Source organism: Polypterus senegalus, chromosome 4 (assembly GCF_016835505.1).
Source record: "Polypterus senegalus isolate Bchr_013 chromosome 4, ASM1683550v1, whole genome shotgun sequence".
Classification (NCBI taxonomy): Eukaryota; Metazoa; Chordata; class Cladistia; order Polypteriformes; family Polypteridae; genus Polypterus; species Polypterus senegalus.
This window is the reverse complement of record NC_053157.1, coordinates 89,546,864-89,572,982: the sequence shown is the minus strand read 5'-3', so window position 1 is coordinate 89,572,982 and position 26,119 is coordinate 89,546,864. Positions and strand designations below refer to the sequence as shown.

At 38.9% G+C, this 26,119-nt stretch overlaps 1 protein-coding gene across 3 annotated transcripts in view; it reads right to left on the bottom strand.

Moving 5' to 3' along the window:
• Positions 1-26,119, bottom strand: part of cenpu (centromere protein U) — a 110,609-nt gene that overhangs the window by 73,559 nt on the left and 10,931 nt on the right. For all 3 annotated transcript variants that reach the window (XM_039751013.1, XM_039751012.1, XM_039751014.1), the window contains exon 2: positions 23,968-24,029. In XM_039751013.1, the coding sequence (XP_039606947.1) occupies positions 23,968-23,973 (6 nt within the window). In that variant the 5' untranslated portion in view covers positions 23,974-24,029. The remainder of the gene's footprint in view (positions 1-23,967; positions 24,030-26,119) is intronic.

Here is a 26,119-nt window from a genome sequence, read left to right as displayed (position 1 = left end):
CAAATGTGATCGCAATTCAGATAGAGTTGACGCCAGCACTACAGCCTCAGCCTGCATGCCTCAATAAGTCATCCTCCCCTCGCTCTTACTTTTTTACCGTTCATCTAATGAATACACTGAGTATGGCTTTACCAAAACAATCATTGATGGCTAATAAAGTATCCATTATTCGAGTATGTAGATCGGGATATATATATACATATATATATATATATATATATATATATATATATATACCCGCGTATCGCCGCAGAGAAGTAGTGTGTTAAAAAGCTAGAAAAGAAAAGGGAACATTTTAAAAATAACGTAACATGACTGTCAATATACAGTATTTGTTTTGTGAGTGTTACTGAGTGTTGCTGTCATCAAGGATTTGATTATCATTATTTCTTTCAATCAGGTTCGTATTTGTAGGATGTGTTGTGTTCAAGTTACATTCCGTGTTTGTCAATCGTTGTAAAGATGACAGGTTTCATTCATCGATTCGTTTCTTACTGCATCAATAAACAGCTCGTCTTCTTCTTTATCTGAGACCTGACACACTGCATGCACGGGTTTTTTTTTCCTTTAGCGGGACATTGACTTTTTCCACCTTGTGCTTTGTTTCCACAGTAGCTGGATTTATGAATATGCTTGTATGTATCCGACGCTTCATATTTTTTGCTGACTTTTCAATTGTGTAATTCGGTTTTTGTTCAGCGCTCTTTGGAACTGTTGCTTTTTATCTGTGCACTGCGTCAGTTCACGTGAGCCGCTCGGTGTACATGCATCGAAGGTTCCCAGCTGTGCTGGTGCCATCTTGTGCTATGTCCATGGCTGTATTTAATGTTACCTTAGTCCTGGCACTTAAAACTTTCTCTCGCAGTTTCGCTGAGTTTGTGCCAAACACCACCCTGACCATCTCATCTTCCTCTGCATAAGCACAGTCCTTCACCCGTGAATATTTAGTGGAGTTTGCTATTGGATTGCCGCTGACGGACGGCCTTATATGGGCAGGCACTAAATTACAAACGCCAGCGGCAGCCTGTCTATGAACTTAATTTAAAGTGTAGGTTTACATCGTGCTTTGTTTCCAAAGTAGCAGAACTCATGAATATGGTTGTATATGTCACTCGCTCGCTTCTTATTGTTTCGCTGCCTTCTCAATTATATAATGCATGTTTTCTTCAGCGCTTTTTGGAGGTCTTCCTGGTTTTCTATGTACTGCGTGATTACGTGGGAGGCGTGATGATGTCACACTAAACTCGCCCCACGGCATTCAAGCTCATCTCCATTACAGTAAATGGAGAAAACAGCTTCCAGTTATAACCATTACGCGTAGAATTTCGAAATGAAACCTGCCCAACTTTTGTAAGGAAGCTGTAAGGAATGAACCTGCCAAATTTCAGCCTTCCACCCACACGGGAAGTTGGAGAATTAGTGATGAGTCAGTGAGTGAGTGAGTGAGTGAGTGAGTGAGTGAGGGCTTTGCCTTTTATTAGTATAGATATATTATATATGATCTCAAAGTAGGGTAGACATTTCTCTTGCACATTTTTATGACCAAAAATGTTGTTGGAATGGTATTTTTATAGTGGCACAACAAAATTGTATGGGACAAATTCACACTATCATAAGCATGTAGTTACAAATATAGAGAGGAACAAAAAAGTTGCAGTTACAATTGTGCGCTCCCAGTAAATTTTCTTTTAATAAGCAAGAACAGAACTCCAGCTTGACATTTGCCAATTTTAAGAAACTATCATATTAATACACAAAAACACCAAAATGTCAACTGCAAGAAGATGTAGGAACACTGGATGACGTACAAGAGTGGAGAAAGATGCACACAGGTAAATTATATCTTAGGCAGGAGGGTCAGTCTGAAGGAGATTGGAGACTGCAAAGTGGTGGCAGGGGAAAGCGTTGTTAGGTAGCATAGGATGGTGGTCTGTACGATGGCGTTGGATATCAAGAAGACGAGGAAAGTGAGGGCAGAGCCAAGGATCAAATGGTGGAAGTTGAAAAAGGAAGACTGCAAGGTTGAGTTCAGGGAGGTGGCAAGACAAGAACTTGGTGGCAATGAAGAGTTACCAGACAGGTGGGCAACTACAGCAGAAGCGGTAAAGGAAAAAAGCTAGAAGGGTGCTTGGTGTGACATCTGGACAGAGGAAGGAGGAAAAGGAAACCTGGTGGTGGAATGTGGAAATAACAGGAGAGTAAACAGAGAAAGAGGTTCGTGAAGAAGTGGGATAGTCAGAGAGATGAAGAATGTAGACAGGAGTACAAAGAGATAAGGTCTAAGGTGAACAGAGAGGTGGCAAAGGCTAAATATAAGTCTTATGATGATTTATATGAGCGGTTGGACACTAAGGAGGGAGAAAATGACCTGTACTGATTGGCTAAACAGGGAAACCGAGCTGGGAAAGATGTGTAGCAGGTTAGGGTCATAAAAGATAAAGATGGAAACACACTCATAAACGAGGAGAGTGTGCTGAGCAGATGGAAAGAGTACTGTAAGAAGCCGATGAATGAGAGAGAGAGAGATGGTTGGATGATGTGGAGATTAGGTTAAGAAGGAAGGTGGCAATTAGCGAGCAGCAGTAGGTTGTCATGCCAGGAAAAGAACACTGAGTGTATTGATGGAGAAGTATAGAGAATGACAGAAGGAGTTGTATTGTGTCTTTTTGGACTTAGAGAAAGCATATGACAAGGTGTCTAGAGAGGAGTTGTTGTATTATATGAGGAAGTTGGGAACAGTAAAGAAGTATGTAGAGTGGTACAGGATATGTACGAGGGAAGTGTGAAAGTAGTGAGGTCGGCGGTAGGAGTGACAGATGCATTCAAGGTAGAGGTGGGATTTCATCAGGGATCAGCTCTGAGCCCTTTCTTATTTGCAATGGTGATGGACAGGTTGACAGACAAGATTAGACAAGAGTCCCCATGGACTATAATGTTTGTAAAATGATATTGTTATCTGTAGCATGACTAGAGAGCAGGTCGATGAGACCCTGGAGAGGTGGAGATATTCTGTAGAGAGGAGAGGAATGAAGGTCAGTAGGAACAAGACAGAATACATGTGTGTGAATGAAAGGGAAGTCAGAGGAGTGGTGAGGATTCAGGGATACAAAGGTGGAGGAGTTTAAATATTTGGGATCAACAATACAGACTAACAGAGTGTGGAAGAGAGGTGACAAAGAGAGTGCAGGCAGAGTGGAGCAGAGTGTCAGGAGTGATTCCAGACAGATACCAGGAAGAGTGAAAGGGGAGGTCTACAAGGCAGTAGTGAGACCAGTTATGTTATACAGTATGGGATGGAGATGGTGGCACTGACCAAAAAATAGAGACAGAGTTGGAGGTGGTAGAGATAAATATGTTAAGATTTGCATTGGGTGTGACAAGGATGGATAGGACTAGAAATGAGTACATTAGAGGGTCTGCCCAGGTTGGACAGTTGGGAGACAAAGTCAGAGAAGAAAGATTGTGTTGGTTTGGACATGAGCAGAGGAGAGATGCTGGATATATTGGGAAAATGATATTAAGGATGGAGCTGCCAAGTAAGAGGAAAAGAGGAAGTCCTAAAAGGAGGTTTATGGATGTGGTGAGAGAGCACATGCAGGTGGTGGGTGTAACAGCAAAATGCAGAAGACAAGAAGATATGAAAAAACCTGATCCGCTGTGGCAACCCTTAAAAGAAGCAGCCAAAAAAAGAAGATTAATACATAGATATCAAATCTGCAGTATTTAATAGCCTTGTTAACTGACAATTAAACATGTTATACAAAACCTGTAGTTGAAAAATAAAATTCACTAATGTTTTGTGCAATTCTCTATTTGACGAACAAAGCAGTTCAGTCGGGGGGCATAAAGCATAGCTCAGATAGTTCAGCCTCTTTCCTTCTTAATCTAAAACCATTTGATGTCTCCTCCAAATATATGACTTTACTGATGTTTTTACTATATGATACTGGACAGTTGTGATTGTCCTTTGGACATCTACATGTCTTGTTTTCACCAATATGCTTCAAATATATGGGGGTAAAAAAAAAAAAAAAACACTACGATTGGGTTTTTAATACTTTAACAAGGCTTTTTACAATGTAACACTTTTTGTTTATATTCAAAGCAACAAAGTTTTACTGAAGAGTACTGCACAATATATGCAATGCCCATGTCGATCAAACACAGGAAGCTCTGCAGTCTACTTGTGACTTTACACTGTAGGAAGATAAGTAAATAAATATAGGTAAATAACAATTTGGCTTTTATATAAGCAACATGTAAATGTTTTTATATAAAGACCATCACAAAACATAATCACAAACTAGGCTTTACACGATACCTTGGCAAGCTTTGTAAGCCGTGCTTTTTCTTTGAAAGACAGGTGTGGAGCAGACTGACTGGCAGGATGATGCTGGACCTCTTGCTGCATCCATACAGTGCCATCTTTCTCCTTTACGCCTGGTGCAGCTGCGTTGTTCTTATATGTGAGTGGACGTTTCTTGCAGTGAGGGCTTCTGTTCTCTTTCTCCCATGTAGAACCCTCATCCTCAGCTGATTTCACCTCTGTTATAGCACGTATTTATTTGAAAACTAACAGTGTCAGATCGGGGCAAGTGTGAACGCAACTGAGAGAATAAAATTGAATAAAAAAAAATAAAAAAAACCTTTACAAGTACCATACATTTACACTGGCTGTTACAGACTCAAATCAAATGTATGTTTTTATTGTATAATAGTAACAAATAAGAGCAGCTCATTACTTAAAACATTTATTTTGTGACGCGGCAAGGCTCGAACCCGCAACCTCTTGATTATGAGTCAGTAGTTCTTACCACAGTACTACCAAAGCAGTCCTAACAATGAAGTAAACTAACCCAATTTCTGTTTCTTCGGTTATAGTCTTGAATAAATGCACACTTGTTTTTTTATCCTTGTACCTTTTGTGAAAGTGCTTATTTGATATTTGGACTTCAGTCTTCACACATTATACACTTCATGTCAAACATTTGTCGTTAGTACTAAAACATGAAAAATGTTTGTCTTTTAGGTATGTGTTCAACATTTCTGTCATGCTACACTTACATAGATCTTTGTAGACACGGAACAAACATGAAATGCAGATTTTCCAAATAATGATATATTATTTACACTATACAGCTCTCGGTACCTGACTCCCAGATAAACAAGGCTTGAGTTGGGAGTGCTTTTTGCCGTTGACGCTGACGGAGAGGTGTGAATGGATTTAAGGTGGGCAAGGTTTACGAGTTTTTTCATAGGCTTTGGTAATTCTAGTGTTAAAACATTTAGGGATGCACCGAAATGAAATTCTTGGCCGAAGCCAAATAATAATGAAATGCTTGGCCGAAGGCCGAATACCAAACGCGGTGTTTCGTATTTTTTTCCCCCATTTATTTTGCAAATTTTTTCACCATTACAATAATTAAATAGTAAATATTTGCTTTTTACTATTTTGTGTTGCTTTTCAGAGAAATAAATCAAATAACAAAAATACAATTTCAAAATATTTATTTAACACTGAACATTTTTTTTTAACATTCCAGCAGATATTATACAAACAAAGCACAATATAACTTAAAATAAATAAATTAGTAAAATAAAAAAATATTTTTATTTGGCCATCTTTGAAGCCCCCCTTCTTGAATAGCCTATGTTAGGCCTATAACTGACTGCTGAAAGAATGTAACTCTGTATGTCTACAACAACAAATGTGCATTGAATAGTGCAAAAAATGTGGATGAACCCACAACAAATGAATAACTGTCCTAGACATAAGCCTACTTCTTCAGGAAAAGTGGCAGGTTCTTCTTTATGAAAAGTAGCTTCTCTGCTTTCTCACATGAAAGTCGGTTCCTCTTCTCATCGATGACATGAGATGCAGCACTAAACAGTCTCTCGCTGTCGGTGCTTGTGCATGGAGCAGACAAGTACCTGCAGAATAGTTGAAATTTTTATTGCAGTTTTCTGACAGTTGCTCATTTCAAAACGAACAATGTCTTCAAGATAATGAAATGGTTGAAACCCAGTGTAGGCCTACTATTTTACTACACTGAAAATAGTTACATTTTCACAAAATACAGAATATAAAATATAGGTAGTAACACTTTACAATGTTTCCTTTTGTTAACATTATTGCATTAACGAACAATGAGCAATACATTTGTTATGGTATTTATTAATCTTCATTAATGTAAGATAATAAAAAATATTTAGTTCATGTTAGTATAAGTGCATTAACAATTTTAACAAATAGGCCTACCACTTTTGATACTTTTTAATTCAAAAATTACTGTAAATAATACTGTATTAGTAAATGTTAACATTAAGATTAATAAATGCTTTTAATAAGGGTTTTTCATTGTTAGTTAATGTTAAAAATAGAAACTACTTATAAAGTGTTACCATAATCCAAAATATAAATAAAATCTTAAATTCATTTCCCATAGAAGTAGCCTACCTGCGTGCCATCTGCGCCAGGTCGGGAAAGCGGCCTTAATTGGTCCTCCAAAATTCGAGAGGGTTATTGCTCCTGGGGATGGGGACTTCTGAGAGATAACCATCTAACTGTTGAGCGGTTGAGCTTGTCCTCTGTCTTGCAAATGGGTTATTCTCTTGGAGGATCTCATCGAACATGTCAGACAGCGAGACTGTGTGCGACTCATCTGTAGTAATGAGCCCGCTTACTCTCTGCGCTGTTTTCATCTCCTGCGCTGTGCATCACCTGACCGTCTCCATCACCTAGCGGCTTTCCCAAATCCAACTCGGCCTGGATCATTTCTGTGCGCAGCTTTTCCCCACATCCAAGTAATGATCTTTATATCGTGGATCAAGCACAGTCGCGATGCAGTACAGGGGTTCTGAGTCTGCCTGACTAAATCATGTGCTGACAGCTTCCAAGAGCACACTTTTAGTTGTTTTAACTCCGTGGTCTGTTTCAGCCTCTTTGTTTAAAAGACGTTTTAGTGCTGCAAGTAAAGGTATGACGTCTGCCACAAATGCATCAGATGAGCTTATCTCTTTTGTTATCTGCTCAAAGGGGGCGAGAAGAGAGAGAACATTCTCGATTAACACCCACTGGTATGCGGTGAATGTCGCGGGCAGGTCATGATCTGCTATGTATGTAGCCAAGACTCGCTTTGCAAAAAGGCTTTCCAGCATATAATATGTACTGTTCCACCTTGTGCTCACATCTTGTTGGAAACGATTTTGTGGCGTTCCGAACTGTTCTTGGATAGATTGTAGGCGCCATAGGCAAGCGGTGAATGTTTAAAATGGCCAACAATTTTCCTGCCTATCGCTATCACATCTGCTATACTGCGCTGACTCAACAATCCCTCGTTGACCGCCAGTTGAATTGTGTGTGCCATACACCGTATGCCTTTCAGATCACTATCTTCCATGGCTTTAGACATATTTCTTGCGTTGTCACTGACTACCTCATGCACTTTAGATCGGTCGATACGCCAAGTGTCAAACATGTTGGCGAATACCTCGGATATGGCTACAGCTGCATGGGACCCTCTAAACTCTTGTGAGTGAAGCACAATCTTTTGTAGCTTGAAATCGGTGTCGATCCACTGCGCAGTTAAACTCAGCATACTGGTGGGGCTCACATCCGAGCTCCAATATCAGTCGTGAAGCTGAGGGCTGCAATATCTGTAGCCAAGAGCTCATGGACGTGAGTTGAAACGACGTTATATATCTCAGGTAAGCACATGTCTGAGAAATGCCGTCTACTAGGCATGGTGTAACGGGGCTCAATATGGTCTATAAGCCTGCGAAATCCAACATCCTTTACAACAGAGAATGGTTGATCATCCAATGTGATGAATTCCATTATCCTTTTAGTAATACCTTTAGCTTTGGCACTGTCATTGGCAAACTTTTTTGCCTTTTCTAAGAAGTCAGCCACAGATGGAGTGGGTGTCTTAGGACTGGGAGTAGCTACTTTCCTTTTCGCTGCTGCTGTTGCCGTAGCCGCCGCCGTGTCTTTCTCGTACTCTTGATTTTAAGTGATAAATTAAACTTAAAGTGCTGTACGTTTTTGCAGATGTACCCCCTCTGGACAATTCAGCAGAACAGTGTCTGCAAACGGCCGTTTTTGCTTCTTTCTCTGACGATTTAAAGTGCTTCCACACTGCTGATATTTTTGCTGCATAAAGCGCGCGCCTCTCACTCTACGCGGGTTACTATTTGATCGCGTCATTAAAAACGCCATTGTTCGCCAAAATTTATTCGCCTTTTACTTATTCGGCCGAACACCGAAAGTGCTTTTTTTGGCTATTTTCGGCCGAATAATTTCGGTTGCCGAACATTCGGTGCATCCCTAAAAACATTGTCAGTTTAGGTGGCACAGCATTGCACAAGTTTTGCCACTTTACAAATCCAGCATACTGCAGCAGATTCAAATCCAGCACCTGATTATTTGTGTGAATAAAATGGCTAAAGATAAACATTGGCTGCAAATAATAAGTTCAACGCCTGCCGTGTTCATGGCTTTGTTAACAGAAGTTCCAAATTTGTAATTTTTTAAAATAAACACTGATCATGGATCTGTGCAAAATGAACCCTCATCAACTAACATTGCATTGTTTAACTCAAGATCTGGTGCTACCAGAATTCATTACAGACTCCAACCTTGAAAATGTTATGTCTAACTGAAACCTGACAAAAAGCAAATGATTCCATGCCTCTTATGGAGGCAACACCATCCAGATACATTGACTTTGGAGATTCTCGTAGCTCAAAATAAGGCGGAGGATTCACAGTAATTGTTAGAGAGGAGCTCAACATCAAAAGAATCCCAATTGACTGCCCATTGTCTTTTGAGTGTCCGGCTCTTAAGCTAATAAAGAAATCAGGTCTTCTCTATCATCCCCCAAAATACAATGCATGTTTTTCATCTGATCTGGCTGAATTATTAACCCACTTAAGTTCCCTTCTGCAGAGAGTTATTCTTCTTGGCAATTTCAACATCCATATCAACATTACAATATGTAAACTGAGAAATTAATTCCTGTCCTTGCTGGACTGTTTTGACTTGGTGCAACATGTTGATTTTCCTACCCAGTCTGGTGATCATATATTGGACTTGATCTATACGTCTGGCTTATCTGGAGGAAACACTTACTGCGGATTTGGGACTCTGATCATAATGCAGTGCGTTTCAATGTCTAATTACCTCTCCCTGCTCTTACCTGTAAACATCAAATTTCTTTCAGAAACCTTAAAATTACCTGCCCCTCTATCCTTCCTAGTTTCAGTTCTGATCTGATTTTTTGTCTTCACCTATTCCATCAACACTAGATAGTCTTGTTGATCACTATAACTCAGCCTTTCTTTCAGCACTAGTTAAAACAGTTCTTTTAAAGCATAAGGAGGTTTTCTATAAGCACTCAGCTCTATCTCTTGGTCTATGAAAGCAAAAAGCGGACACCTTGAGAGAATGTCACGTAAGAGTAGCCTCATTGTGCACATCCTGGCTTTTTCTGACTATCAAAGGGCTTACAGGGATGCACTAACTGCAGCCAAGAACATCTATCCATCTAGAAAGTGGCCATGATAACCCAAGGTTTTTGTTCTCTGTAGTTAATAAACTACTTCAACCTGTATTTGGTCCAATTACCTCCTCTATCGAAGTCTGTCAAAAACTGCTCCACTTTTTCTGCAATAAAATTAAAGATCTAAATATTTCAACTAACATAAATCCGTCACCCATTTATATATTTCCGTCTTCCCACTCCACCCAGTTTTTTTTTTATAAAACTTTTCACCAGTCACATCTGCATTAGTTAACGACCTGGTTTGTAAGATGAGTATTAGCATACTGGACCCCATCTCCACCACATTTCTTAAATCCTGCCTTCATACCATAATCCCAACTATTATAACAAATACATCCCTTGAAACTGGCTTTGTCCCAGCCACTTTTAAAATAGCTTCTGTAGCCCCAATGTTAAAAACGTTGATGGTGACAATCCTAGCAATTTTCACCCTATTTCTTACTTATCTTTTCTGTCAAAAGTTGGGAGGCTACAACACGTTCAACAAGTCACCAATTACTTAACTACTAATAATTTGATGAAACCCTTTCAGTGTGGTTTCAGGGTGCAGCACAGTTATGAAACTGTTCAACCAATGATTTGCTTATGGCACCAGACTCTGGACAAACCAGCATATTCATTCTGAAAGATCTTAGTGCAGCATTTGAAACTATGAAACATGACATTCTACTGTCCAGAATGGAGAACATGCTGGGTATCTCTGCCACTGCCCTCCAGTAGTTTAAGTCCAATCTGACTGATAGGCAAGAGTTTGTTAGTCTTGGCAACAGCAGATCCAGCTCAGTGCCAATCAAAGCAAGAGGTTCCTCAGGGCTCTGTATCTACAGTATTTGCTTCCCCTTTGCCATATCATTCACAGCAATGGACTGGGTTATCATTTGTATGCAGGTGATACTCAACATTGTGAAACTTCATCAGGGCTTTCTCAGCTCACAACTTGCATTAGCGAAATTAAAACCTGGATGGAGCAGAACTCTGTAAAATTAAATTGTAACAAAATTGAACTCCTGCAAATTGGTGCTAAAGTACAACTAAAGAAGATCAGCTTCTTTCTCAGTCCTTGACAGTGATCTCATCAGACCTTCTTCTGATGCAAGGAATCCTGGTATCATTTGTGATTTCTCCCTTTCTTATTCTGCCCACATAAACCACATTAAGAAACTTTCTTACTTTCATAATAGCATATCCTGTGTTCACTCATTCATCTCCTTTTCTGATGGTGAGAAACTTGTCCATGCTATTATTACATCCCAAATGGTAACTTCCTACTGGCAGGTGCCTCGTCTAGTCTTATATCACAGCTTCAGGTGATTCAAAACTCTACTGCAAGATTCCGTACATGAACCAGCAACAGCAAGCACATCACACCCATCCTGCTTCACCTCCAATGGCGTTCTGTGTCTTACAGGATTAAATATAAAATCCTATTATTAACCTACAAAGCTTTAAATGGCCTCGAACTGGACTACATCAGTGACCTTCTCCATCTTGTTTGCCCAATAAGGCTCTCCGATTCTAGCAATCTTGTTGTGCCCCACACTAACCTGCACTATATGAGTGACAGGGCCTCCAGCTGTATAGCGCCCAGACTCTGGTATGACCTCCCTAAATTAAATTAGATCAGCTGACTCCATTCATTCTTTTAAAATACAAGTTAAAACTCATTTGTCCGGGAAGGCTTTTAACTTAACCTGACATTCTGCCCCCTCTTTCAGTCTTCCTTTCTGTCCAGATGCTCAGTATAATTTATGTGTGTTTTACAGTGGTGTGAAAAACTATTTGCCCCCTTCCTGATTTCTTATTCTTTTGCATGTTTGTCACACAAAATGTTTCTGATCATCAAACACATTTAACCATTAGTCAAATATAACACAAGTAAACACAAAATGCAGTTTTTAAATGATGGTGTTTATTATTTAGGGAGAAAAAAAATCCAAACCTACATGGCCCTGTGTGAAAAAGTAATTGCCCCTTGTTAAAAATAACCTAACTGTGGTGTATCACACCTGAGTTAAATTTCCGCAGCCACCCCAGGCCTGATTACTGCCACACCTGTTTCAATCAAGAAATCACTTAAATAGGAGCTGCCTGACACAGAGAAGTAGACCAAAAGCACCTCAAAAGCTAGACATCATGCCAAGATCCAAAGAAATTCAGGAACAAATGAGAACAGAAGTAATTGAGATCTATCAGTCTGGTAAAGGTTTTAAAGCCATTTCTAAAGCTTTGGGACTCCAGCGAACCACAGTGAGAGCCATTATCCACAAATGGCAAAAACATGGAACAGTGGTGAACCTTCCCAGGAGTGGCCGACCGACCAAAATTACCCCAAGAGCGAGAGACGACTCATCCGAGAGGTCACAAAGACCCCAGGACAACGTCTAAAGAACTGCAGGCCTCACTTGCCTCAATTAAGGTCAGTGTTCACGACTCCACCATAAGAAAGAGACTGGGCAAAACGGCCTGCATGGCAGATTTCCAAGACGCAAACCACTGTTAAGCAAAAAGAACATTAGGGCTCGTCTCAATTTTGCTAAGAAACATCTCAATGATTGCCAAGACTTTTGGGAAAATACCTTGTGTACTGATGAGACAAAAGCGGAACTTTTTGGAAGGCAAATGTCCGTTACATCTGGCGTAAAAGGAACACAGCATTTCAGAAAAAGAACATCATACCAACAGTAAAATTTGGTGGTGGTAGTGTGATGGTCTGGGGTTGTTATGCTGCTTCAGGACCCGGAAGGCTTGCTGTGATAGATGGAACCATGAATTCTACTGTGTACCAAAAAATCCTGAAGGAGAATGTCCGGCCATCTGTTCGTCGACTCAAGCTGAAGCGATCTTGGGTTCTGCAACAGGACAATGACCCAAAACACACCAGCAAATCCACCTCTGAATGGCTGAAGAAAAACAAAATGAACACTTTGGAGTGGCCCAGTCAGTCCTGACCTGAATCCAATTGAGATGCTATGGCATGACCTTAAAAAGGCGGTTCATGCTAGAAAACCCTCAAATAAAGCTGAATTACAACAATTCTGCAAAGATGAGTGGGCCAAAATTCCTCCAGAGCGCTGTAAAAGACTCATTGCAAGTTATCGCAAACGCTTGATTGCAGTTATTGCTGCTAAGGGTGGCCCAACCAGTTATTAGGTTCAGGGGGCAATTACATTTTCACACAGGGCCATGTAGGTTTGGATTTTTTTTTCTCCCTAAATAATAAAAACCATCATTTAAAAACTGCATTTTGTGTTTACTTGTGTTATATTTGACTAATGGTTAAATGTGTTTGATGATCAGAAACATTTTGTGTGACAAACATGCAAAAGAATAAGAAATCAGGAAGGGGGCAAATAGTTTTTCACACCACTGTATATCACAAATCATATTATTTGCTAGGCTTTTCTTTTAGTATTGTATTTAGTATTTTACTATGGTTTATTGTCATTTATTTTATTCAATGCTTTGTATATCCTGTATCTACTGTATCTGTTCTACTGTTCTGTTCAGGAAACATTTGTATCTAGTGTTACATATACCTGCTGTCCCTGAGCATGGGAAAGGTGCCATATAAATAAAAATTATTATTAAAGTGACAGTCTCAGTCCACTGTACTAATGATATTCATAATATTAAACACTTTATTATGTCATCTGTTAATCTCCATTTGCTTAAAAGGTTCAACTTTTTCAATTTTTCCTAACAACTCATACTCTGCAGTCCCAGAATCAGCGTAATCACTCTTCTCTGGATTTTTTCTAAGGCAGCTTTGTCTTTCTTAAAATGTGTAGACCAAAGATTTACACAGTACTCCAGGTGAGCACAACCTACTTAAACTTCTACTCTACACATTGTGCTATATAACACCCTGTTAGCTTTCTTCATGGCTTTTCTACACACTCTCTGCAGGTTGATAGTGACACGTCCACTATGACTCCTAGGTCCTTCTTATAAAGGGTCCATTCAAGTTTCAGATCACCTATTGTGAATTCAAAACTAACATTTCTACTTCCAACATGTACAGTAATACCTACATTTACTTACATTAAGTTTCACCTGCCACAAATCTGCCTAAGTCTGTATGCTATCTGAGTCCCTCTGTAATAATTCAACAGAATCTAGATGATCTGCTAATCCATCTGTCTTGATATAATCTGAAAACATAGCCATCTTATTGCTTATATTCCTATCCAGATAATTTATGTATACAAAAAATAGCATAGGTCCTAGCACTAACCCTTCAGGAGCACCACATTTTAAAAAAAAAAAAAATATTGATTTTATTGAAATCACACAACATTACATACAAGTAGATCAATTTCACAAGAATAGGATAGAAAACAAATCAACTGCCACTCCTGAAGAAGAGCATGGGCAGCAGAATAAAACTTAAACCTAGTAAAAATAAGTAAATAGATAAATTAATTAATAAAGTGAAAATAGATAAATGGAGAAGAAAAAGAAAATGGTGAGAGAATCTGCTTCCTCAGTTCCACTAGAATGTTATTGATTAGATCCTGCCAGGTTTTGAAAAAAATCTACATAGATCCTCTAAATGAGAATTTGATTTTTTCCAATTTCAAATAGTATATAACATCAGTTACCCACTGACTTAAAAGGGGAGAGTTAGGATTTTTCCAGTTTAGCAAGATAAGTCTGCGTGCCAATAGTGTAGTAAATGCAATTAGTTTGTTTGTCCATCTCCACTTTAAGCCCATCTAGAAGTACACCAAACACAACTGTTAATGGGTTAGGAGGGATTGTGACAACAAGGCTGTCTGAAAGCCATTTAAAAATTTTGGTCCAGATTGATGTTAATTTGGGGCAGGCCTAACACATGTGACCCAGTGAGACTGGAACTTGATTGCAGTGTTCACAGGCTGGATCTTCACCTGGGAACATTTTGGACAATTGTAAACAAGACAGACATGCTCAATATATAATTTTGAGCTGAATAATTGTATGATTTGCACATATGGTGCTTGAGTGAATTCTCTGCATTGCCACCTTCCACTCTTTTTCTGAGATGTTGAGTGAGAGATCCTTTTCCCACTTACCTCTTGGATCTTTGAAAGGGAGGGACTGCAAAATGTTTTTATATATTGCAGATATGCTGTCTAAGTCCTTGAAACTGATTGATATTTTTTCCAGCATAGAGGAAGGCGGGAGATGAAGAAAATTGGACAGGTTTCTAATTTGAAGATAGTGAAAGAAATGTGTTGCTGGAAAGTTAAATTTAGAATGTAATTGTCCGTCGGATGTAAAGACATTGTCTATGTACAGATCTCTAAATGGTTTATTTCCAAATGTTTTCTAGACATTAAAAACTGCATATGTTTGCAAGGGTTGAAAAAGGTGGTTCTCATGCAGAGGTGCCACCGATAAAAGATTCTCTATCTTAAAATGCTTCCTACATTGGTTCCATATTCTGAGTGAGTGAAGCACTATTGGGTTGTTAGTATATTGGAGATAACTTGCATTTATTGGGGCGCAAAGCAAGGAATATAAAGAAGTACTACAGGATTTTATTTCTATTGCAGACCAAGCCTGTATATGTTCATCTATTTGTGTCCACGTTCAGGTTTTTATAGTTTTTATGTCTGCTGCCCAGTAGTAAAACTGAAAGTTAGGTACAGCCATGCCACCTTCTGCCTTTGGCCTTTGTAGGGTCACTCTTTGGATATGTGGATGTTTTGAATTCCAAATAAGTGTGGTTATGGTTGAATCTAATTTCTTAAAAAATGATCTATTGATATATATTGGAATGTTTTGAAATAAAAAGCTTAGGGAGTATATTCATCTTAATAATGTTAATTCTTCCATCTAAAGTGAGGTGGAGGGTTGACCATCTATGCAAGACTTGCTTTCCATACAGATGGCGAAATTTTGTTGATAAAGAGCTTTATGTTTACTTGTAATGTTTACCCCTAGATATTTAAACTGATCTGCAATGATAAAAGGGAAGGTGTCCAATCTAATATTGTGAGCATGAGAATTGAATGGAAAGAGCACACTTTTAGTCAAATTAATTCTGACCAGAAATCTTTTGAAATTCTGTTAGTGTTGTTAGGACTACAGGCACAGTATTTTGTGGGTCTGATATATACAGTACCATATCATCGGCATATATAGAAATTTTCTGTTCAAGTCCTTTTCTGATAATCCTCTTTATCTCATAAGCATTTCGACAGTGAACTGCCAGTGGCTCAATGGCAATTGCAAAAAGTAGTGTAGACAAGTGGCATCCTTGTCTGGTACCACGGTCTAGTTTAAAGTAGTCTGAATTAATATTGTTAATACAAACTGAAGCTTCTGGATTGGTAAACAGTAGTTTGGTCCATGCACAAATGTTATGGCCAAACCCAAATTTCTTCAATGTAGTGGAAAGGTAGTTCCATTCAATCATATCAAATGCTTTTTCTGCATCCAAGGAAAGTAAAATCTCTGGGAAGTTTGACTTTGCGAGTGAATATATCACATTAAACAGGCGTTGAAGATTGGACGCTAAGTGTTGGCCTTTAATAAATGCAGTTTGATCTTGTTGTATTACTGAGGGCAGCACTTCCTCCATCCTTCTAGCTAGGACTTTGGAGAGTATCTTAACATCATAATTCAGAAATGAAATTGGTCTGTATGATGTACATTGTAATAACGTCCTTATTTTGTTTAGGAAAGACGGTGATTAATGCTTAGCAAAAAGTTTGAGGTAGAATTTTATTTTCTCTAGCTTCTGTGAATGTTGCTAATATGAGGGGAGCTAGCTGAGTGGAGAACGTCTCATAAAATTTGACAGGGTAGCCATCGGGGCCTGCTGCTTTCCAACTCTGAAGTGACTTTACAGCATCTAGTAATTCTGATAGTGCCAGCGGTTTATCCAGTTCCTCTGCACTAAGAGTATCTATTTGTGGTATCTCTAATGCTTCCAGAAATAAATTAGATTATGTCTTGTCTTCTTTTAAGCTCAGTAGAATATAAGGACTTATAGTAGTCTCTAAATGTGTGCATTATATTTTTATGGTCAATGATTTTGTCTCCATTTGTGTTAGTAATTGCCAGGATTGCATTGCGAACTTCATGCTTTTGGATTTGTTGAGCTAAATGCTTCTTAGCTTTCTCTCCATGTTCATAGTAATGATGTCTTGATTTAGAAATGAGTTGTTCAGTTTCTTTAGTTGTCAAAAGGTTGAGTTCTGAATGCAGAGCCTGCCTTTTCCTATAAAGTGCCTCACTTGGACACCTGGCATGTTATTGATCTATTCTAGTAATTTCGCTGGTTATATTTGATACCTGCTTGGTTTCCAATTTATTTCTGTGGGAAAGATGCGAGATAATCTGTCCTCTTAAGAAGGCCTTCAGGGTTCCCCCCCCCGAGTATTCCTGCAGAGACCTTTGAGAATGTATTTGTCTCTATAAAAAAAACTGATGTGTTTTGATATAAATTCTGTAAAATTCTTGTCTGCTAATAAAAGTGGGTTAAGACACCATCTGCAAGATAAGTATGTGGGGCATAATTTTTATCTCCAAGATCAGAGGGCCATGGTCGTAAATAACAATAGCGTTGTACTTGCCGGATTTAATCATAGGCAAGAAATTGTTATCTACAAAGAAATAATCAATTCTTGAGTAGCAATGATGCACTGGTGAGTAGAAGGAATATGTTCTTGAGTATGGGTTTAGAAATCTAGGGGTCTGCTAGGTTGTGGTCAGTTACAAACTGTGTAATTGTCTTTGCAGTGTTAGATGACATCGCCCCTGTGACAAGAGACCTATCTAGGTCTGGATTTAAAACACAATTAAAATCCCCAGCCATTATAATTTTATGAGTGTTCACATTGGGAATGGATGCAAGTACATTTTGGATGAATTCCCTATCATCCACATTGGGTGCATAAACATTTATCAAAATCACTTTACAATTAAATAAATTACCCATGGCAATCATGCATCTCCCTTCAGGATCAGATACTACAAATGAGACTATTCTATGTATAAGAATTCCCACACCTCTAGTTTTTTTTGTAAAGTCTTTTTGCAGCCGGAACTGATCCTTGCTTAATAAGTGGGTCTCCTATTTTACCGCTTAGACCTGTTAGGTGAGAGAATACTTCCTGACTTTTTAATTTGTGATTCAGGCCTTTAACATTCCAGGTCACAAAGTTAACTGTCCCGTCTTGGGAGACACTGATTTTGAATTTTTGATGTCATTTTGTAGTCTTAACCGAAAATTAAACAGCTTTGACCTTAATTTCCAATTTTCCCAGGGGTCATTGCCATGCAGTCTATTGTTATGTTGGTAATTATAATAAGGATTAAAAGGATAGATTAGAGATAGCTTGCTCTCTTTCTCTCCCCCCTAGTCCCCCGACCCCCCCATTTTGCCTCCCCACTTGAGGCTGAACCCCACTTCACAAAGTCCCAGTCCTCTGACATACCTAGAGACAGAGCACATCCAAAATAAAACAAGCCCCCCAGCAGCAGTGTATGTGAATTAAAATTGAGATATATATTGCCAATACAGTCTAAATACTATAAGCATTAAAAAAATAAATAAATAAATAAAAATATCTTCAACAGTCTTGAAATGTTAAGATAGTAAACCCAGGGAACGGTGTTAAAAAGTGGCCCTGGATAAGCATAGTAAACCCTAATACAATAATAACAACAACAATAAACCAAGGGTATGATGTTTAACAGTCTCCTTTAGAATAGTGTAAAAAAGCAAAAAGGGTTACGAATTTAATTTCTAACACACATACATAAACATGTATAATTGTAATTAAAAACAACCAAGAAGGGAAAAGGATGTATAATTACGGTACCGATGTCACTGCAAGCGGATGAGACAGCCAGGGATATCTTCTTTACGATGCCATGAAAGGGTGCGACTCATGGTCGTATTTCAGGAAAGTGTCGGGATCAGCTTTCTTAACTCTTTATCTGCTTCCTTCGTAGTGGTAAGTATGTAATGTTTGCCTTGAATATCCACTTTCAATTTGGTAGGATACAAGAGGCTGTATCTGATATCGGCTTTTCGTAAGCACCGTTTAATATTTTAAAAAAAGCCACGCTTAGCAGCTGTTGAGGGTGAGAAATCAGGGAAAATACGAATGAGGTTATTTTCAAATATAATCTCTTGTTTCTGTCTGATAAGTGACATTACATTTAATTTACATTGTAACTTCTCGAAGCACACAATAAAAGTCCTAGGCTAAGGGCTGTTCGATCCCCATATGCGATAAGCTGCAGCTATCTCGGTGTATGATTTAAAGTCCTCTTCAATTATTTTGGAGAATAGTTCAGCTACGAATTTCACTGGGTTTGGACTTTCGTGATTCTTAGGTAGACCTTCAATTCTAATATTATTCCTTCTGCATCCATCTTCCAGAGCAGCAAGTCTATCTCAGAGTTTTTTGCATTCGGAATTCGCAGCTGTTGCTTTTCCATCAGTGGTGGATGCTAAATTTTCGGCTGTTTCAATTCGAGTCGTGAATGTCTGCTTAATGTCTTCCAGCTGTTTGGCAAGAAGAGCACCACTCTTAACTTTACCCAATTCTGATAAAGTTTTTTGCACCTCAGTCCTCTGCTTTCTGTGCTTTATCCAATATTACACTCATCCACACTCTTATCTACCTCTTCGTTTAGTTTGATCCCCAATCTCTTATGTGGGAACTTATTGAATACTTTCTGAAAATCAGGATAAACTATATCATATGCACCACTCTGATCATACCCTATTGCTGCTTCCTCATAAAATTCCAATGTATTAATAAACCATGACCTCCCTTGTCCCAACCCTTACTGACTGTTCTATTAAACTTCTGCTCATGCCATGTTCTGCTCAGTTTTCTCCTTAATAGTTCCTTGTATTAAAGTACCTGCAACACGTGCTAAGATTTTTTTTTCTTTCTTGCTCACCTATCCTATCTCGGCTTTTGAACGTTACCAATCACCAAGGTTGCAAATGGTTTACATCTTTACACTTCCTGCAGAACTGCAGCTCTTAAAATAAAACAAAAAAGACACACACATATTCTGGAAATTAAAGACCTTAAACCTTAGCTCCCCACCAGCCAATCAAAGTGAGTCTGTCCATCAATCTATAGACACGATGGCTTTAAACCTAGGAAAGGTTATCAATATACACACCAGAATGACTGAAAATGATGAAAATTTAACAAGACAAAAACTTCTGACTTGACAGTCATAGTAACAGTGAGGCATTATACAAATATCTTATTTTTTTTTTCTTCACCATGGCCCTAATATGGCTTCCGTACAAAAACCTCAGCAACTCAGTGACAAAACTTTTGCTCAGGACACAGTGTGTGCTGCAAGGGTTTCTGCACACTTTTTGCAATATGGCCACAGGTCCAAATATCAGCAAATATAAGAACGGCAGATGGGGTCACTTTAAACAGGAACCACAGTGAGTGCTACAAGGATTTTTGCACACAGAACACACCTAATGCTTAAACAACTGTATATGTATACAGTACAATGAGCTTTTTGGTGTTCTTGGTGTTGGGTGCAAGGTTTTTGCCAGCACAACATGTTGGTAAGTACTGTCCTATTATCATGGTGTTACCTGTTAACGTTATGATTGAGGTGGTACCATATAAAGGGAGGCAGTCACGGGTGAAAAGGGAGTACAGGAGTGGGCCGAGTACACAGCCCTGCAGAACGCCAGTACTCAGGAACAGGGTAGAGGATATGCGGTTGTTAAACCTTACAGACAGGGTATGTTGGTTAGAATGTCCAGTGTCCAATTATAAAAAGAGATGCTGATGCCCTGGTCACTGAGTTTATTTACCAGATTGAAGGGGATGATGGTCTTAAATGCGGAGCTACAAATCAATAAATAATATCCTGACATGGGATTTGTTGTTTTCCAGGTGTTTCAGGGCAGAGAGTAGAGCCGAGGATTCTTTAAATGTTACCTTATTGTTAGGTGGCATATGCAGGTCCACATAAATAAGGAGGGGCTCAAAAACTAAAAGAATTCAAATGAAGAGCTGATGCTTAAACTAGTCCCCCATTTTTATTATATGACTAGAATATTATTTTTTAAAGGAAACTTAGCAGTGCTAATCATAGAGATATTAAAAAAAAGTTAGCTTTAAATTGACTCTATGCATAAACAATACAAATGTACTTGAATAAGAGATGGACACATCATAAACATCATACATGTGACATCATCCACATCCGCTGTTGCTAAACTACAAACACAGCACCCCAAGGTGCTTGTGCTAATCTCTGGAGATTTTAACCATGTGACGCTGGACAAAACATTACCTTCCTTCTCCTAGTATGTGGATTGTAACACCCGGGGAATTAAGATTATTGACCTACTGTATGCAAACGTTAAAGACACATAAAGCGCCACCCCGCTGCCTGCGTTTGGGAAAGCAGATCATAACCTGGTTCCGCTTCAGCCTCACTACAAACCTAGAGATGGGATGAAGATCATCACTGGCTATAGCTAAAAGCGGGGTGCCTCCATCGAGTGAGACAGGGAGAAAGCAAACCTGATAAACAACTTTTTTAAAAAAACACAGGCTTGACCACCCTAACCCACTTTCACCTCAAAGTACAGCATCCTCCACCCATCCTTCTGCAGATACCAGCATAGAAGAGAATCACCCCACCCACAATTACAGCAGCCCAGGTAAGCAAAGAGCTGAGGAGACTTTGTGCCAGCAAAGCAGTAGGTCCAGATAGAGTATCGCCACGAATGTTGAAGGCCTTTGCGTTGGAGTTGGGGAGTCCCCTACAGTGCATCTTCAACCTGAGCCTGGAACAGGGTAGAGTCCCGAGGCTTTGGAAAAAATCTTGCATCACCCCAGTCCCAAAGGTATCACATCCTGGTGACGTGCCTATCGTCCTGACATCACATGTGATGAAGACCATGGAGCGGCTGCTGCTTCACCACCTAAGGCCACAGGTCTGCAACGCCCTTGACCCTCTGCAGTTCGCTTACCAGGAGAAGGTGGGTGCGGAGGATGCCATCATCTACATGCTACATCAATTCCTTTCCCACCTGGACAGAGGTTGTGGTGCTGTAAGAATTATGATCCTGAATTTCTCTAGCAACTTCAACACCATCCCACCTCTGCTCCTTAGGGACAAGCCGACAGAGATTGGAGTAAATTCATACCTGGTGGCATGGATCTTGAACTATCTTACAGACAGTCCTTAGTATGTGCGTCTCAGGAACTGCAGGTCTGACATTGTGGTCAGCAGCACAGGAGCACCGCAGGGGACTGTGCTTTATCTTGTCCTGTTCAGCCTATATACATCAGACTTCCAATACAACTCGGAGTCCAGACACGTGCAAAAGTTCACTGACAACACTGCTATCATGGGCTGCATCAGGAGTGGGCAGGAGGAGGAGTATAGGAACCTAATCAAGGACTTTGTTAAATGGTGTGACTCAAACCAACTACAACTGAACACTACCAAAAGCAAGGAGCAGGTGGTGGATTTTAGGAGGCCGAGGCCCCTCATGGTCCCTGTGATCATCAGAGGTGACTGTGTGCAGAGGGTACACACCTATAAATACCTGGGAGTGAAGCTGGATGATAAATTGGACTGGACTGCCAATACTGATGCTCTGTGCAAGAGAGGACAGAGCTGACTATACTTCCTTAGAAGGCTGGCATCCTTCAACATCTGCAATAAGATGCGGCAGATGTTCTATCAGATGGTTGCAGCGAGCGCCCTCTTCTACATGGTGGTGAGGTGGGGAGGCAGCATAAAGAAGAGGGACGCCTCGACAAACTGGTGAGGAAGGCAGGCTCTATTGTAGGCACAGAGCTGGACAGTTTGACATCTGTGGCAGAGCGACGGGCACTGAGCAGGCTCTTGTCAATCATGGAGAATCCACTGCATCCACTGAACAGTATCATCTCCAGACAGAGGAGCAGCTTCAGCGACAGACTGCTGTCACTGTCCTGCTCCACTGACAGACTGAGGAGATTGATTCCCATCTACTATGCAACTCTTCAGTTCCACCCGGGGGTGTAAACTTTAACATTATACAATGTTATTGATAGATAGATAGATAGATAGACAGATAGATAATTTATTAATCCCAAGGGGAAATTAACAAATTGACTGTTAAACCTGCCTTGCATTCTCCACCTTGCATTTTTTAACTTGCACTGCATTTTTAGCACTCTTTAATTAATATTGTTTTTATCACTATGCTGCTGCTGGAGTATGTGAATTTCCCCTTGGGGATTAATAAAGTATCTATCTATCTATCTAAACTTTAAAAGTAACATAAATCATTTTAGAGACTTAATTTAAGTTTTAAACAGTACTTTCTTTAATATGAAACTTTCACATTTAATCAGAGATATTACCAACAGTGAGGAAGTCCATCTTAAATCTTCAGACTGAAACAGTATATCAGTTTTTCCCAGCTTAAATAGCTAGTAAAGTTTAGTAATTAGCTGCATATACAATAATTAAATAATGTTCATTACACTATGCATCAAAAAATATGTTTGTCAAACAAATGCATATATAGTATGTAGCCTCCTTAGCTTTAGACACCAGCGGTACTCAAGCTGCAAGTGTTACTCAGGCAACTGTACAGATGTGTCTTGCACACAGCGTTGGAACCAAGAATCACTCGTCTCTAAAAGTGCTGTCAGTGCTTCCATTCATTGGAGATACTATAGCCGAATGTAGGTTGTCACTAATTATGAAATATCTGAAGTTTAACAACAATGAAGACTTTGAGAATACCCATTCAGCACTCAAAATGAAGAAAATTTAGGAGATATACTAGGCCACTGTAGTAAAATTTTGGCGCGTTTACATTCCAGACTGTCATGTCAGCATCAATAAAAGTTTCATGGCTTATAAGGGCAGAGAGGTAAATCTTTGTCACTCAAACATAGTCTAAAAGGCCCAAGTACAATTTATTATGTTGTTCTGGTTGCTTTAAGTTTGTTTTCTTTGGAAGAAAACAAATAAACCTTTATTCATTCTACTGTAGTGCTATTTAAGGCTTTAATTTTTCCTGACATAGCCTTATAATCTCATATTATAGCTAATACCTTTCAAATTAAATAAGAAATTTGATATCTCAAATGTTTAAAGCAAGAAGCAGAAAAAAAATTCCACAACTAAAACAGAGGTACGATAGAACTGTTGAGTAGTTGGAGATCCAACCCAAAAATCTTTATTGGTCTTTCTTGCAGTTTGGAGTCTGTCAGCAAAAATACGCATATCTATAGGCTACTCTGATATCACCAATGGCAGCTCTATTGTTTATTCCCATATCTCTATAATAACCATCCATTTGTGTGCTGAATATTTCCAGTGTCCTAATTTACCTCTCCAGCTCAAGTAAAAGTTTTCTACTCAAAAGGACATCACAAAAGAGAACTCTTACTGTCATCTCCTTTTTGGTGTTTCTCTGGATCCTTTCTGCCTTTTAATGTTTTCCTTCCACTGCTAATGTAAAAAGAGAATATGAAGTTAGCATGGCAATTAGAATTGGAAAAAGTATCTACTATACAAAATACAAAAGAAAACACAGTATAAAAAAGAAATTTTATTTTTCAGTCCCCCCCAATATGCCTATTAAAAATGTACTTAATTAAATTATTAATATTTCTGTATTACCCACTGGGTGACTTGCTTAGACTTAATCAAATAAAAAAATGTAAAAAAAAAAAAAAGGAAAATACAAACTATAGGCCGTAATACCTAAAATGCAACACATTCATTTAACAAACAACTTAACATACCCATTCCAAGTTGACATATGCTAAAAAAAATGTTGATTTTTTTTTTTATTCCAGCAGATTCCATATATAATATATTAAATTTAAAAAAGGAAAAATAGGAAATAAAAGATTGATAGAAGAGAAACTAATTACACCGAAGGCCTGACACACCGACGGAAATAGCTGGGGTGAAGGGTGTGTGTTTAGTCTTTCTAATAAATCAGATTAACTTACACACTACAGAGGGGTGACAAAGTTTTCATTAATTGGTGTAATTCTTCAAAACTTTTAACTGTTTACAAAACCTCACTATCGGAGCAAGCACAAAAAATTGGAAAAAAAGTAAATTAGTTACTCATGTGGCTTTAATGATCAGATTAAGTAAAGAAGATAATTCTGGGTTAGATACAAAAGTAAAGTTGTATTTGGAGTTGCAAAATTGTTGTGTTTTACATTCTGATTTGTAACAGTGTTTAAAAAGGTACAAATGGATAGCAATCGATTAAACTCAAGTCAGTAAATAACTGTTTTAATGCTTTAGTAGATAGACAATACATTTTAAATAGTGAAAGGCAGGTGATCAAGGAATGTGTTTATTTCAGAGTTAGTGTCTATATCCAGGTAAATCAAATATTCAATGAATTAAAAATCAAGTGCGTTTCATGCATGCTAAAATATAGGGTGGTCCAGATCTAATTATGCAATTTTCATTACGCTATAACTTTTAAAGTTTATTACATAGAAAATCACCCGAAAAATCCAGGACCATTGAGAAGTGTGCGAACTGATGACATGAAGAATCATCCCTGCATAAATCAAAGTCATCCAGAATGATCTGGATCTGCATAATTAGACCTGGGCCACCCTGTATACACTACTTACATTCAACATTATTAATGGAATTATTATCACAATCCCAACGATGTCTGTGGTAGCTGAAGTGGAAATAACACGGCAGTATTTAGTAGTGAGTCTTGGCACGTCTTGAGGTTAGACATGACATTTAAACAGATTTATGAATATACAGTTAATGTGGGCTGTGACTATCAGAGTTATTAGGAACCTGTGTGATCTGTTGGTATGATGACTGGTTATATAATGAAATCTCACCACCTTCAGTTTTTAACAAAAACTGCACTTGCTCTTAAATGTAATAGGCATTGCCTTCATCTTGATCTTCCACAACGACGAATAAGGATGTGATCTTGATGCATCTTTAATTTCTAATTTCTCTGTGCAATTTAAAGTGCCAATTGCCTTTAATCCTATGTTTTAGGAATTTATCATGGGGAAAACAAGAGGAGCAGCCATCAGAAATTAAAGCCGTATGGAATGCCATTACTCCCTTACATGTAGGAAAATGCTCTCAACTCAGTTTACTTTTACTATACCTTACATTACAGTACAATGAAAAGTAATGATTGTTATTCTCACTGGAACAGAGACATTCAGCAACAATAATACGGCATAATATACAACTGCCATCTGTACCCTGCATGACCTTCTCCCACCGTAACATCACACCTGTGGTTTCCAGCTCTTCTCCACTCTCTGGACTTTGTATCACTGTTGAGGAAGTGAGGAGAGAGCTGAGAAAACTCATAAACAAGCATAAACAAGGCTTCGCTTCAGGGCTGGATGTAAGCTGCCCCAGGGTGCTGGAAACATGTGCTAACCAGCTCTGTGATGTCCTACATCTGTTCTCCCTTTCCCTGAATTTGCAGAAGGTTCCCCAGCTGTGGAAACATCCTATGTGGTTCCAATGGCAAATGAAGGTCATTCCAGTGATCCCAAGGACTTCAGACCAGTTGCTCT